This window comes from Rattus norvegicus, chromosome 15 (assembly GCF_036323735.1).
Source record: "Rattus norvegicus strain BN/NHsdMcwi chromosome 15, GRCr8, whole genome shotgun sequence".
Classification (NCBI taxonomy): domain Eukaryota; kingdom Metazoa; phylum Chordata; class Mammalia; order Rodentia; family Muridae; genus Rattus; species Rattus norvegicus.
Genome location: NC_086033.1, coordinates 28,443,598 through 28,460,263, shown reverse-complemented (window position 1 = coordinate 28,460,263; position 16,666 = coordinate 28,443,598). Strand labels below are relative to the sequence as shown.

The 16,666-nt window shown below is 42.3% G+C and overlaps 2 gene segments (V, D, J or C); both read right to left on the bottom strand.

The window, feature by feature from the left end:
• Positions 1 to 1,635: 1,635 nt before the first annotated feature.
• On the bottom strand, positions 1,636 to 2,709 carry LOC134482196 (T cell receptor alpha variable 13-1-like). The segment is given in 2 exon segments: positions 1,636 to 2,497; positions 2,658 to 2,709. Coding segments are annotated over 2 exon segments (444 nt in total).
• Positions 2,710 to 13,347: 10,638 nt separating this feature from the next.
• LOC134482198 (T-cell receptor alpha chain V region PHDS58-like) lies at positions 13,348 to 14,341 on the bottom strand. The segment is given in 2 exon segments: positions 13,348 to 14,010; positions 14,102 to 14,341. Coding segments are annotated over 2 exon segments (360 nt in total).
• Between the last annotated feature and the right edge of the window lie 2,325 nt (positions 14,342 to 16,666).

Below are 16,666 nucleotides of genomic sequence, written 5' to 3'. Positions count from 1 at the left end.
GCTGGCATTTGTGTTCTCTTAGGGTCTGTATGACATCTGTCCAGGATCTTCTGGCTTTCATAGTCTCTGGCGAAAAGTCTGGTGTGATTCTGATAGGTCTCCCTTTATATGTTACTTGACCTTTTTCCTTTACCGCTTTTAATATTCTTTCTTTATTTTGTGCTTTTGGTGTTTTGACTATTATGTGATGGGAGGAGTTTGTTTTCTGGTCCAATCTATTTGGAGTTCTGTAGGCTTCTTGTATGTCTATGGGTATCTCTCTCTTTAAGTTAGGGAAGTTTTCTTCTATGATTTTGTTGAAGATATTTACTGGTCTTTTAGCTGGGAGTCTTCACTCTCTTCTATACCTATTATCCTTAGGTTTGATCTTCTCATTGAGTCCTGGATTTCCCGTATGTTTTGGACCAGTAGCTTTTTCCTCTTGACATTATCTTTGACAGTTGAGTCGATGATTTCTATGGAATCTTCTGCTCCTGACATTTTCTCTTCTATCTCTTGTATTCTGTTGGTGAAGCTTGTATCTATGTCTCCTTGTCTCTTCTTTTGGTTTTCTATATCCAGGGTTGTTTCCATGTGGTCTTTCTTGATTGCTTCTATTTCCATTTTTAATTCCTTCAACTGTTTGTGTTTTCCTGGAATTCTTTCAGGGATTTTTGTGATTACTCTCTGCAGGCTTCTACTTGTTTATTTATGTTTTCCTGTGTTTCTCTAAGGGAATTCTTCACGTCTTTCTTGAAGTCCTCCAGCATCATGATCAAATATGATTTTGAAACTAGATCTTGCTTTTCTGGTGTTTTTGGATATTCTGTGTTTGCTTTGGTGGGAGAATTGGGCTCCGATGATGCCATGTAGTCTTGGTTTCTCTTGCTTGGATTCCTGCGTTTGCCTCTCGCCATCAGATTATCTCTAGTGTTACTTTGTTCTTCTATTTCTGACAGTGGCTAGACTGTCCTATAAGCCTGTGTGTCAGGGGTGCTTTAGACCTGTTTTCTTGTTTTCTTTCAGCCAGTTATGGGAACAGAGTGTTCTGCATTTGGGCGTGTAGTTTTTCCTATCTACAGGTCTTCCGATGTTCCTGTGGGCCTGTGTCCTGAGTTCACTAGGCAGGTCGCTTGGAGTAGGAAGGTTTGTCTTACCTGTGGTCCCGAGGCTCAAGTTTGCTCATGGGGTGTTGCTTATGAGCTCTCCGTGGGGGCAGCAACCAGGAAGATCTGTGCTGCCCTTTCCGGGAGCTTCCGTGCACCAGGGTTCCAGATGGCGTTTGGTGTTTTCCTCTGGAGTCAGTAATGTGGGCAGAGTGCAGTCTCTTCTGGTTTCCCAGGCGTGTCTGCCTCTCTGAAGGTTTAGCTCTCCCTCCAGGATTTGGGTGCAGAGAACTCTTTATCTGGTCGGTCCCTTCAGGTTCCGGCCGTGTCTCAGATGCAGGGGACCTGCTGCTGCTGTGCCCTTATCCAAGGGTACCCAGAGGCCCTATACAGTTTCCTCTTGGACCAGGGATGTGGGCAGGGGTGGGCAGTGTTAGTGGTCTCTTCCGTTCTGCAGTCTCAGGAGTGCCCACCTGTCCAGGCGGTGAAGTATCTCTCCCACGGGGTTTGGGAGCAGCGACGTGCTGTGGGCAGGGATCCGTGGGTTTGGGAATCCCGCTAAAAACTGGAAGTGTCCAGTCCTAGAGGAATTTTGCCTCTGTGTGTCCTGAGTTCACCAGGCAGGTCGCTTGGAGCAGGAAGATTTGTCTTACCTGTGGTCCTGAGGCTCAAGTTTGCTCGTGGGATGCTGCCTACGAGCTCTCGGCGGGGGCAGCAACCAGGAAGCGTAAGTAGATTTTGTACCCTACCATGTTGCTGAACTCATTGAAAATTTCTAGAAGTTTTCTGGTAGAGTCTTGGAGATCTCTTATGTATAATAAGCATCATCTGATAACTTCATTTATTTTTTTCATGTTTGAATCCTTTTGATAGCCATGTCTTATCTTGTTGCTCAAATCTCATAGTGGTCTATTTTCTAGACAAATAACTACAAACAATTAAGGGAGAGAGGGGAAATTATTCATCTTGGAGGATAATCTCCCTAATTAGCTATCCAATAGTAAGTTTTCAGATACAAAATTATGTAATGTGACGCTGCCCTGGGAGGCCTGTGACACAGGATGTAGATGGGGCTCCAGGCAGGTTTGGGCCTGGGCTGCAGGTGCCTGTGGAGCAGTGTGCACTTGCAGCACAGAAGTACATGGCTGAGTCTCCAGGCTGGGTGTCTGTGATGTGCAGGGAGAAGTGTTTGGCTTTCTCATTCAGTAATAAGATGAGTCGTTGGGTCTGCTTTCTTTCCATATTTGAACGAATGTCAATGAGGAGCTTAGGATGCTTTCTGGGCTTTTGCTCATACCAAGGGAAGTAGAGAGAGGCACTGTCTACATAAGTGCAGTTGATGATGGCACTGGATCCCTCCTGGACTCTCAGGATGGAAGGAAGCTGCTTCACTTGCTTGCCTTGGCTCATACCTATGTAGAGATGGAAAGAAAGGAGAAAGATGTGAGGTCATCCATTTCCAGGATTCTCTTTTTCTACAGTAACTAGGATAAACCTGAATAAAATAGAGTTCCCCTTAGATGTCTCAGAAATGTCCCCTGATTATTCTGTGACCTTCAAATATTAACTCACCATCCAGCTGCAGCCATAGAAAAATGAATAATGCAGGAACATATGTTTTCATTGCTCTTCCCAACTAAATTAAAATCCAGTAAAGATTGTTATGACTAGTAGGTCAGCTATAATTATCAGGATGTTGTTCTTTCTCAGTTACAATTCTACCTCTGGAGTCATCCGCTCAGCCACTGAGAAAAAGGCTTTGCTTCTGTCACAAAGCCTTCATAATCAACATACAAGGAAGTGCATTGTCTGCATACTCCCCAGCAGTTAAGATCTACTGACACCTTGTGGTTGCATTCCTAACCACTGTGGCCTCAGGCTAAGTTCTCTCCAAAGATATGAGGAACTCAGACACATCATACAATAATAACTCATCTCAAGTGAGTTAGTGTTGAGAGATCAAGAATGGTCTTTGTGACCCGCGGATCCCGGCCCGCAGCAGCTCTCTGCTCCCAGACCCGGTGAGAGAGAGACCCAACCGCCTGGTCAGGTGGGCACTCCTGAGGCTGCAGAGCGGAAGAGACCACCAACACTGCTCACCCCTGCCCACATCCCTGGCCCAAGAGGAAACTGTATAAGGCCTCTGGGCTCCCGTGGGGGAGGGCCCAGGAGCGGCAGGACCCCTGCCTGAGACACCGCCGGAACCTGAAAGAAACAGACCGGATAAACAGTTCTCTGCACCCAAATCCCGTGGGAGGGAGAGCTAAACCTTCAGAGAGGCAGACACGCCTGGGAAACCAGAAGAGACTGCTCCCTGCACACACATCTCGGACGCCAGAGGAAAAAGCCAAAGACCATCTGGAACCCTGGTGCACGGAAGCTCCCGGAAGGGGCAGCACAGGTCTTCCTGGTTGCTGCCGCTGCAGAGAGCCCGTGGGCAGCACCCCACGAGCGAACATGAGCCTCAGGACCACAGGTAAGACCAAATTTTCTGCTGCAAGAAAGCTGCTTGGTGAACTCAAGACACAGGCCCACAGGAACAGCTGAAGACCTGTAGAGAGGAAAAACTACACGCCCGAAAGCAGAACACTCTGTCCCCATAACTGACTGAAAGAGAGGAAAACAGGTCTACAGCACTCCTGACACACAGGCTTATAGGACAGTCTAGCCACTGTCAGAAATAGCAGAACAAAGTAACACTAGAGATAATCTGATGGCGAGAGGCAAGCGCAGGAACCCAAGCAACAGAAACCAAGACTACATGGCATCATCGGAGCCCAATTCTCCCATCAAAACAAACATGGAATATCCAAACACACCAGAAAAGCAAGATCTAGTTTCAAAATCATTTTTGATCATGATGCTGGAGGACTTCAAGAAAGACGTGAAGAACTCCCTTAGAGAACAAGTAGAAGCCTACAGAGAGGAATCGCAAAAATGCCTGAAAGAATTCCAGGAAAACATAAATAAACAAGCAGGAGCCCATAGAGAGGAGACACAAAAATCCCTGAAAGAATTCCAGGAAAACACAATCAAACAGTTGAAGGAATTGAGGATGGAAAAGAAGCAATCAAGAAAGAACACAGGGAAACAGCCCTGGATATAGAAAACCAAAAGAAGAGACAAGGAGCTGTAGATACAAGCTTCACCAACAGAATACAAGAGATGGAAGAGAGAATCTCAGGAGCAGAAGATTCCATAGAGATCATTGACTCAACTGTCAAGGATAATGTAAAGCGGAAAAAGCTACTGGTCCAAAACATACAGGAAATCCAGGACTCAATGAGAAGATCAAACCTAAGGATAATAGGTATAGAAGAGAGTGAAGAATCCCAGCTCAAAGGACCAGTAAATATCTTCAACAAAATCATAGAAGAAAACTTCCCTAACCTAAAAAAAGAGATACCCATAGACATACAAGAAGCCTACAGAACCCCAAATAGATTGGACCAGAAAAGAAACACCTCCCGTCACATAATTGTCAAAACACCAAACGCACAAAATAAAGAAAGAATATTAAAAGCAGTAAGGGAAAAAGGTCAAGTAACATATAAAGGCAGACCTATCAGAATCACACCAGACTTCTCACCAGAAACTATGAAGGCCAGAAGATCCTGGACTGATGTCATACAGACCCTAAGAGAACACAAATGCCAGCCCAGGTTACTGTATCCAGCAAAACTCTCAATTAACATTGATGGAGAAACCAAGATATTCCATGACAAAACCAAATTTACACAATATCTTTCTACAAATCCAGCACTACAAAGGATAATAAATGGTAAAGCCCAACATAAGGAGGCAAGCTATACCCTAGAAGAAGCAAGAAACTAATCGTCTTGGCAACAAAACAAAGAGAATGGAAGCACACAAACATAACCTCATATCCAAATATGAATATAACGGGAAGCAATAATCACTATTCCTTAATATCTCTCAATATCAATGGCCTCAACTCCCCAATAAAAAGACATAGATTAACAAACTGGATACGCAACGAGGACCCTGCATTCTGCTGCCTACAGGAAACACACCTCAGAGACAAAGACAGACACTACCTCAGAGTGAAAGGCTGGAAAACAACTTTCCAAGCAAATGGTCAGAAGAAGCAAGCTGGAGTAGCCATTCTAATATCAAATAAAATCAATTTCCAACTAAAAGTCATCAAAAAAGATAAGGAAGGACACTTCATATTCATCAAAGGAAAAATCCACCAAGATGAACTCTCAATCCTAAATATCTATGCCCCAAATACAAGGGCACCTACATACGTAAAAGAAACCTTACTAAAGCTCAAAACACACATTGCACCTCACACAATAATAGTGGGAGATTTCAACACCCCACTCTCATCAATGGACAGATCATGGAAACAGAAATTAAACAGTGATGTCGACAGACTAAGAGAAGTCATGAGCCAAATGGACTTAACGGATATTTATAGAACATTCTATCCTAAAGCAAAAGGATATACCTTCTTCTCAGCTCCTCATGGTACTTTCTCCAAAATTGACCATATAATTAGTCAAAAAACGGGCCTCAACAGGTACAGAAAGATAGAAATAATCCCATGCGTGCTATCGGACCACCACGGCCTAAAACTGGTCTTCAATAACAATAAGGGAGGAATGCCCACATATACGTGGAAATTGAACAATGCTCTACTCAATGATAACCTGGTCAAGGAAGAAATAAAGAAAGAAATTAAAAACATTTTAGAATTTAATGAAAATGAAGGTACAACATACCCAAACTTATGGGACACAATGAAAGCTGTGCTAAGAGGAAAACTCATAGCGCTGAGTGCCTGCAGAAAGAAACAGGAAAGAGCATATGTCAGCAGCTTGACAGCACACCTAAAAGCTCTAGAACAAAAAGAAGCAAATACACCCAGGAGGAGTAGAAGGCAGGAAATAATCAAACTCAGAGCTGAAATCAACCAAGTAGAAACAAAAAGGACCATAGAAAGAATCAACAGAACCAAAAGTTGGTTCTTTGAGAAAATCAACAAGATAGATAAACCCTTAGCCAGACTAAGGAGAGGACACAGAGAGTGCGTCCAAATTAACAAAATCAGAAACGAAAAGGGAGACATAACTACAGATTCAGAGGAAATTCAAAAAATCATCAGATCTTACTATAAAAACCTATATTCAACAAAACTTGAAAATCTTCAGAAAATGGACAATTTCCCAGACAGATACCAGGTATCGAAGTTAAATCAGGAACAGATAAACCAGTTAAACAACCCCATAACTCCTAAGGAAATAGAAGCAGTCATTAAAGGTCTCCCAACCAAAAAGAGCCCAGGTCCAGACGGGTTTAGTGCAGAATTCTATCAAACATTCATAGAAGACCTCATACCAATATTATCCAAACTATTCCACAAAATTGAAACAGATGGAGCACTACCGAATTCCTTCTACGAAGCCACAATTACTCTTATACTTAAACCACACAAAGACACAACAATGAAAGAGAACTTCAGACCAATTTCCCTTATGAATATCGACGCAAAAATACTCAATAAAATTCTGGCAAACCGAATTCAAGAGCACATCAAAACAATCATCCACCATGACCAAGTAAGCTTCATCCCAGGCATGCAGGGATGGTTTAATATATGGAAAACCATCAACGTGATCCATTATATAAACAAACTGGAAGAACAGACCCACATGATCATTTCATTAGATGCTGAGAAAGCATTTGACAAAATTCAACACCCCTTCATGATAAAAGTCCTGGAAAGAATAGGAATTCAAGGCCCATACCTAAACATAGTAAAAGCCATATACAGCAAACCAGTTGCTAACATTAAACTAAATGGAGAGAAACTTGAAGCAATCCCACTAAAATCAGGGACTAGACAAGGCTGCCCACTCTCTCCCTACTTATTCAATATAGTTCTTGAAGTTCTAGCCAGAGCAATCAGACAACAAAAGGAGATCAAGGGGATACAGATCGGAAAAGAAGAGGTCAAAATACCACTATTTGCAGATGACATGATAGTATATTTAAGTGATCCCAAAAGTTCCACCAGAGAACTACTAAAGCTGATAAACAACTTCAGTAAAGTGGCTGGGTATAAAATTAACTCAAATAAATCAGTTGCCTTCCTCTATACAAAAGAGAAACAAGCCGAGAAAGAAATTAGGGAAACGACACCCTTCATAATAGACCCAAATAATATAAAGTACCTCGGTGTGACTTTAACCAAGCAAGTAAAAGATCTGTACAATAAGAACTTCAAGACACTGAGGAAAGAAATTGAAGAAGACCTCAGAAGATGGAAAGATCTCCCATGCTCATGGATTGGCAGGATTAATATAGTAAAAATGGCCATTTTACCAAAAGCAATCTACAGATTCAATGCAATCCCCATCAAAAAACCAATCCAATTCTTCAAAGAGTTAGACAGAATAATTTGCAAATTCATCTGGAATAACAAAAAACCCAGGATAGCTAAAGCTATCTTCAACAATACAAGGACTTCAGGGGGAATCACTATCCCTGAACTCAAGCAGTATTACAGAGCAATAGTGATAAAAACTGCATGGTATTGGTACAGAGACAGACAGATAGACCAATGGAATAGAACTGAAGACCCAGAAATGAACCCACACACCTATGGTCACTTGATTTTTGACAAAGGAGCCAAAACCATCCAATGGAAAAAAGATAGCATTTTCAGCAAATGGTACTGGTTCAACTGGAGGTCAACATGTAGAAGAATGCAGATCAATCCATCCTTATCACCCTGTACAAAGCTTAAGTCCAAGTGGATCAAGGACCTCCACATCAAACCAGACACACTCAAACTAATAGAAGAAAAACTAGGGAAGCATCTGGAACACATGGGCACTGGAAAAAATTTCCTGAACAAAACACCAATGGCTTATGCTCTAAGATCAAGAATCGACAAATGGGATCTCATAAAACTGCAAAGCTTCTGTAAGGCAAAGGACACTGTGGTTAGGACAAAACGGCAACCAACAGATTGGGAAAAGATCTTTACCAATCCTACAACAGATAGAGGCCTTATATCCAAAATATACAAAGAACTCAAGAAGTTAGACCGCAGGGAAACAAATAACCCTATTAAAAAATGGGGTTCAGAGCTAAACAAAGAATTCACAGCTGAGGAATGCCGAATGGCTGAGAAACACCTAAAGAAATGTTCAACATCTTTAGTCATAAGGGAAATGCAAATCAAAACAACCCTGAGATTTCACCTCACACCAGTGAGAATGGCTAAGATCAAAAACTCAGGTGACAGCAGATGCTGGCGAGGATGTGGAGAAAGAGGAACACTCCTCCATTGTTGGTGGGATTGCAGACTGGTAAAACCATTCTGGAAATCAGTCTGGAGGTTCCTCAGAAAATTGGACATTGAACTGCCTGAGGATCCATCTATACCTCTCTTGGGCATATACCCAAAAGATGCCCCAACATATAAAAGAGACACGTGCTCCACTATGTTCATCGCAGCCTTATTTATAACAGCCAGAAACTGGAAAGAACCCAGATGCCTTTCAACAGAGGAATGGATACAGAAAATGTGGTACATCTACACAATGGAATATTACTCAGCTATCAAAAACAACGAGTTTATGAAATTCGTAGGCAAATGGTTGGAACTGGAAAATATCATCCTGAGTGAGCTAACCCAATCACAGAAAGACATACATGGTATGCACTCATTGATAAGTGGTTATTAGCCCAAATGCTTGAATTACCCTAGATCCCTAGAACAAACGAAACTCAAGACGGATGATCAAAATGTGAATGCTTCACTCCTTCTTTAAATGAGGAAAAAGAATACCCTTGGCAGGGAAGGGAGAGGCCAAGATTAAAACAGAGACTGAAGGAACACCCATTCAGAGCCTGACCCACATGTGGCCCATACATATACAGCCACCCAATTAGACAAGATGGATGAAGCAAAGAAGTGCAGACCGACAGGAGCCGGATGTAGATCGCTCCTGAGAGACACAGCCAGAATACAGCAAATACAGAGGCGAATGCCAGCAGCAAACCACTGAACTGAGAATAGGTCCCCCGTTGAAGGAATCAGAGAAAGAACTGGAAGAGCTTGAAGGGGCTCGAGACCCCAAAAGTACAACAATGTCAAGCAACCAGAGCTTCCAGGTACTAAGCCACTACCTAAAGACTATACATGGACTGACCCTGGACTCTGACCTCATATGTAGCAATGCATATCCTAGTAAGAGCACCAGTGGAAGGGGAAGCCCTGGGTCCTGCTGAGACTGAACCCCCAGTGAACTAGACTATGGGGGGAGGGCGGCAATGGGGGGAGGGTTGGGAGGGGAACACCCATAAGGAAGGGGAGGGGGGAGGGGGATGTTTGCCCGGAAACCGGGAAAGGGAATAACACTTGAAATGTATATAAGAAATACTCAAGTTAAAAAAAAAAAAAAAAGAACATAAGTATCTCAGGACTGAACTGAACTGACCCAACATCTCCCTGCACCCAAATCCCTTGGAGGAGATTGCTGAACACCCAGAAGTGCAGACAATCCTGAGACCGCACGACAGACTGCCACTTCTGCCCACATCTGCCCACATCTGCACACATCTCTGGCCCAAGATGAAACTGCATAGCGCCTCTGAATACAGGAGTATAGGATCAGTCAGCAGCAGAAACCTGCTGGTGTTGGGAGCGATGCCCTTGAAGCCCTCCATTATTGATGTTATTATTATAGTTAGATTTAAGTATGACTGGGTTCATGGAAAATCCCCAGCCAGCTGAAGAAGACTAATACAAATCTGGTGGTCAAGATGAATAATAATATAATAAACTTCTCTTGCTAAGAAATACATCTGACGTCAAGACGCCCAATGTGATGACCTGTAACCTTTCTGAAAAACCAACATCCTGCTGACTAATATGACAAACCTGTGAACTTTCTGACATCCTGTCAATATCAGTCCATTCCCTGACCATATGAATATTGTGTCCTTGTCCTGTGTAAATGTGTCACACTTCCCCCCTCCCTCTGTTACCCTTGTTATGGTATAAATTCAGCCTTGGGATAAATAAAATTGTCTCCTTGATCAGACTCTTCTCTTGGTGTCTTTCTTTGTGTCTCTTGCCCCCTATTCTCTTCCAGGTACCCAATACGCTCATTGATAGGCTGGATTGAGCCTTCGCCCAGAACTGAACGGAACTAGTCACACAGCTCCCCTCACCCAAGCCCCGTGTGGGAGGGACCTGGATCCTAAGAAGTGCAGACACTCCTGAGAATTCAGAGTAGGCTACTCTCTGCCCATATTTCCCATCCAAGAGGAAATCGTCTAGTCTGTTCCCAGATCCGATTGAAAGAAAACAGGTTTACAGGAGTGCTGACACACAGGACTACAGGAAGGTCAAGCCACTCAGAGACAGCAAGACAAGCTAACACCAGAGACAACCTGATGGCGAGAGGCAAGCCCAGGAACCTAAGCAACAGAAACCAAGACTACTTGGCACCGTCAGAGCACATTTCTCCCATCAAAGCAAATACTGGATATCCAAACAAACTGGAAAAGCAAGATTTAGGTATAAAATCACATTTTATGATGATGATGGAGGACTTTAAGAAGGATATGCATAACTCCCGTAAAGAAATACAAGACAACACAAGTAAACAAGTAGAAGCCCTTAGAGAGGAAACAGAAAGATCTCTTAAACAATCACAGGAAAAAACAACCAAACAGGAGGAGGGAATGAACAAAACCATCCAGGATTTAAAAATGGAAATAGAAACAATAAAGAAGCACAAAGGGAGACAACCCTGGAGATAGAAAACCTAAAGAAGAGGTCAGGAGTCCTAGGTGCAAGCATCACACACAAAATACAAGAGATAAGAGAGAGAATCTCAGGGGCAGAAGATACCATAGAAAACATTGACATAACCATCAAAGATAATGTAAAACATAAAAAGCTCTTAACCAAAAACATCCAGGAAATACAGGACACAAAGAGAAGATCAAACCTAAGACTAATAGGGATAGAAGAGAGTGAAGATTCCCAATTTAAAGGTCCAGTAAATATAATTTGGTAACTAAGTAAAATTATCCATCCTATATAGATATACTTAGAGTTCTTTATCTAAATATATTTTTATCCTAACTAGCATTACCATGCTAAGACCTTCTTAGACTAGATCATCATCTTATATCCTAAACAACTTAAGCTTATAGTAAAACTATAACTATATAGTCTTCAATTTCATCAGAGACGTGAGGAATAAATTTTACCTGGGTAGGCAGGGACTCAGCTTCCAAATATTATACAAATGGCAGAGACAAGCAGACTGGCTGGACAGCCCCCAGAATTGGCTCTACAGCATTGGAGTACCCATTTTCTGCCTCAGTATGTCTGACAGATGTTTTATGAAGCAGGGATTATGAAGGAGTTGCCTTCCCTGTAATGGCAGAGCTTAACAAGCCACTTCCCTGCATCCATTTTCTTTTGGACAGATTTTAGTCTGTAGATATGATTAGAACATTTTTCTTTGTCCAGTGGCAAGCTTGCCACAAATTAAATGTGCAGGGTATATGCAATCACATGTGTGTGTATGTATGTATGTATGTATGTATGTATGTATGTATATATGTATGTGCATGCTCATGTGTACATGTAGAGATAGGCAAAAAACCTTGTATATTGTTTCTCATATTCTGAAGAGGTGTGTGTGTGTGTGTGTGTGTGTGTGTGTGTGTCTGTGTAGCTTGTATTCCAATTGGGTCCACCAAAATTGTTTTGACGAGAGGGTCTGCCTGTAGCTTCTGGGAGCATACCCCCAGTTAATTCTGATTGGTAAATAAAGATGCCCGTAGCCAATAGCTGGGAAGGAGAGACATTGGTGTGGTTTAGGCTTCCTGAGCTTGGAACTACCAGGAGGAGGAAGGAGGACGACATGGAAGTTGCCATGGAGGGGTAATAATGTGAGGAGGGAGAAGCAGTGCCACCATATAAGGGGACCAGGAGAACATGACCCAGCGGGCTGGTCAATTTGGTCAAAAGCAGTCAAGATGGAACATAGAAATTAGTAAGTTGTAACTCAGAGTTATTGGTAGGAGGTAGATTCTAACAGCATAGAGGATAGACAGTCATCCAGTTATTGTACTGCTTAAGGCGTATTAAAATCTAAAGGCTGTTTGGTGACTTTCATTTGGGAACATAAACCACTGAGGTAGGTATTAACTCTGTGCTGGGATTAATATAATATGATATGATATAACATAATGTAATATAATATAATAATATTGTGTGTATGCATATGTTTAGCTATCTATATGTGCATATTCATGAGGAGCTCAGATGTCAATCTTGGGTGTCATTTTTCTGACGCTATCTACCTTGTATATTGTAGACAAGCTCTCTCACTGATGCCTGGAGTTCATTATTGATGGTTGAGTATCAGGCTACAGGGATCCGTCTGTTCTTACCTCTCAGCACAGCCACCTGCCCAACATTTCTGTGTGCTGCAATCCTACTCAGGTGCTCACGGATACATGGCGTTTACTCACTTGCATTTCTAAGCCAAGCAACAGCTTGAGAATTCCCTCTTACTTTTCCTTTTTCCTTTTATTTACTCCTAAGCATTCACCCTCCTAGGCTGTGTTCATAGAAGTAAAATATCTTCTTGTACAATCATCACCGATAGAAGGAGAGGAAACTAAAGTTCTGTCCTGGAGCCAGCGAGCACTACTGTGCTAGCACTGCGACTCCTGCCTGCATCTCAGCAGGACATGGAGATGTTAGGATGAAAGAGTCGATTTCTGATGTTCCCATAGTGGAATCACACACACCAGGGAGAAGACGGTGCATATAAAATATGCATATGCATACAAAATAAAGACACAGGAGGAATCATACTACAAATTTTCAAGTAGATTTGAAGAATTTAAGGTGACAACAAAAATAGAAGAATACATTTATAACTGTGAAGATTGCTTTGGAAAAAAATACCAATGAGCTAGAATTCATTATTCTTTTATTTTTAGTGGTTGTGAGAAATGACATAATTATGAAAGATTTCTAAGAATTCCTGGTTCTGGTAAATTTTTATATTAACTAACAAGCAACAAATTCTTTCTGAAATGAAAGTACTTAAATATTATGACCAATTCGCATCAGTATATTTAGCATTGAAAGAAGAATATGCAAGGAATTCAGCATGAAAGACTGAGTAGAGAAGGCAAATTTCAGGACTAAAATTGAGGAGCAGTCCTTTCATTTTTGTAAATGCAACACATAAAACGACAAATTAATGTCCACATTCTGGTATCCACTATCAGCCATTTAGTCTAGTCACTCTCGAAATAACGTCCATTCAGAAAATAGTTCTCATGGACAATAACAGTTGTCTCCTTTATTCTAAAGAATTATCATTGAACATTAGAGAATTTTGAAAATGCACAAAGGACTTCTAAGACAAAGTCAGACAGTGGATATTTTAGTTAGAAATTAGTGGAGCAAAGACAGCTGGGACTGCTCAACTTCTCTCCTCACCAAGTCCAAAGAGATGCTTCATAAACCTCAAAGATAGAAATCGTGAGTCTGAGAATCCCCTGAAATGGGTGTTTGTGTTCAGCTCCCCCTACAGCCCCAGACACTGTGCGCTCAGAGCACAGAAGTACACAGCCGAGTCGCTCCAGTGCACAGAGGCTTTCCTCAGGTGGAAGGAAGAGTCACTCTTGTTGAACTCAGCCTCAAAGCCGTTCACTCCTTGAACCACGGGGTCTCCGGAATAGTACTTGAGGAGCAGCTGCAGCCCCTGCTGTGGGTACTGGACATACCAGAACAGGGAAGGTGGCACAGAGGAGGAATACTTGCATCTCAGCTGCAGAGTGGCTTCTTCAGAGACAGTGACACGAACATCAGGTTGAGTCACTGACTGAGCTTGGCCATCTCCTGGAAAGGAATATTAGGTAAGTTCAGTGCAGTCTTCAGTGAGGACGGTCAGAATGGAGAGATGCAGATATCACAAGGAAGCTGTACTCACTCAGGAGAAAGTTTATCCCCAGCACTGGGAGGAGCACCAGGAACATGGTTGAGCCTTGGAACTCTCAGGAACAGGATAGGTAGGAATATAGCTGAGGAAAGCGAGGGCTTGAACGCTCTTGTGAAGAAGGGTCTGCTGGAGAGGTCTCCCGATCAGATAAAAACTAATGCTGCAAACAGGAGCCTGGAAGGTTTTGAAAATCTGATTCTTGTTACTTGCCTTTGCTAAATACTGAGCCAACTGCCAGAATGAGATGTGAGCAGGTGGAGATCTTCAGAGGAAGAAGGAACACTAGTGAGTGCAGCAGCGCCCTCTGGAGGCCACATGAGTAACCAAATGTCTTGAGGGTCCACAGCCTTCCTCCTGCTCTGTTCCTGTTTTAACGAAGCAAAACTTTCCCAAAGCACACTGCTCCTTTCCTAATGTATGATGAGGCATTAGTTATAGCATCTGGTGGACGTGGATGGCTTGTTAATATTCCTTATGAAACCAGATTATGAACTAAACCCAGACTTCAGATGCAACTGTCTCAGACTGAGTGTGGATGACTAGCACAGCGATGATGGTGAGGCTTTATGGTACAGCTATGGCCCTTGGTGGATGCCCTGCAGCACAGAGACAATGAAAAACACTCGGAGTGAGATTGCCTCTGCTGTCAATGACAAGACAGGACTCTAGATAAGAAAGGCTGACTGCTAAAGCTAGAGGAATTGCAACTGTGAGACCTCAATGGCTGGTTATAGTACTGACCTTTGTGAAAGAAACAGGATTAAAAATGTTAGTTTTTTTCTGGGTCAATGGAATGCAATGGCTCAGTGTTAATACATATGTTTTTTGGAAAAGGAAGTTCTTCCAAAGGGTTTTCTCTTACCTGTTCTTTCTTGTAGTGATTGTCTTTCCTGGGGGAAGGGAGCATTATCTATGCCAGCAATTGAGTGTGTTTGTGATGTGTGTGTGTGTGTTTCAGTATTTTTTCAAATTTCCCCCAAACAAGCCAAAATTCACAAGACTTAGAAGATAACAGTCATCTAAGAATTCAGATTTACAAATACTTGAAGAAGATGGAAAGAGATAGAGTCACATTGAAACTTGGTCAGAAGGAAGGAAGCTCATGAAAAACAAAGGCCAGCAATTCCTGCTGGCTTTCAGTTTACTTTGGCAATTTGCAGTACCCAGCATGTATGTGTGCATGAGTATGATTGTGGTAGTTTGAATATGCTTGGCCTGGGCAATGGTACCTTGTTGGAGTATGTGTGACTTTTTTGGAGGAAGTGTGCCTCCTAGCTACCTGGAAGTCATTTTTCTCCTAGAAGCCTACAGACGAATATGTAGAACTCTAAACTCCTTCATTGCCAAACCTGCCTGGATGCTGCCATGCCCCCACCTTGATGATAATGGATTGAACCTGTGAACCTGGAAGCCAGCCCCAATTAAATGTTCTTATAAGACTTGCCTTGGTCATGGTGTCTCTTCACAGCGATGGAAACCCTAAATAAGACAGAAGTTGATCACCAAAATGATGTAACTGAGACCTTAACAGGCCCATTCAGTGAGGCAATTTTTTGCTAAATACAGCACAAGAAGGACAGAATCCTCTCCAAACATATCATACTGCATAGGTACGGAGTTGAGATACATGTTCCAACACCAGACACTGTCTGGAAATAAACATGTGATTTTGAATTAAGGAACCAGGGAGCAAATACTCAAAATGTAAACCAGCATTAGCTAAAGGTCATGGGTCACATAAATAAGTCCAACGTAATGCAATCATGAATCCTAGTCAGATCCAAAATATATTTATTGCCACAATATTTGTAATTGAGGAGTATTTGCTGAGGAACAGTCTTCAGAATCTTTTACTTTTAGAATACAATTTAAAATTCAAGAACATGGCCTTTACCCTTTCACATAGTTCTCTGTACCCAGATCCCTTGGGAAAGAGAGATGGACTCTCAGAAGTGTGGACAATCCTGAGAACTCAGGGGATACCACCACTTCTGCACACATTCTTGGCCCTAGAGGAACCTGCCTGGAGCTGTCTGGGCACAGGAACCTAGGAGCAGTCTGGAACAGGATTCTTCCAGTTTCTGCCTGCTCCCTGAGCTGACCCTGTGACCCATCTCTCTGTACCCAGACCTGGCTGAGAGAAAGCCGATCTCCAGGAGTGCTGACACACAGGATTACATGAGGGTTAAGCCACTGTCAGAGACAGCAAGACAAGCTAACACCAGAGAAAACCAGATGGCAAAAGGCAAGCGGAGTAACCTAAGCAACAGAAACCAAGTCTACTTGGTAACATCAGAACACCGTTCTCCCACCAAAGCAAATACTGGATATCCCAACACACAGGAAAATAAGATTTGGATTTAAAATCACATCTTAGGATGATGATAGAGTACTTTGAGAAGGACATAAATAGCTCTCTTAAAGAAATACAGGACAGCACAGGTAAACAAGTAGAAGCCCTTAAAGAGAAGACACAAAAATCCCTTAAAGAATCACAGAAAAACACAACCAAACAGTTAAAGGAACTGAACAAAGCCACCCAGGATCTAAAAATGT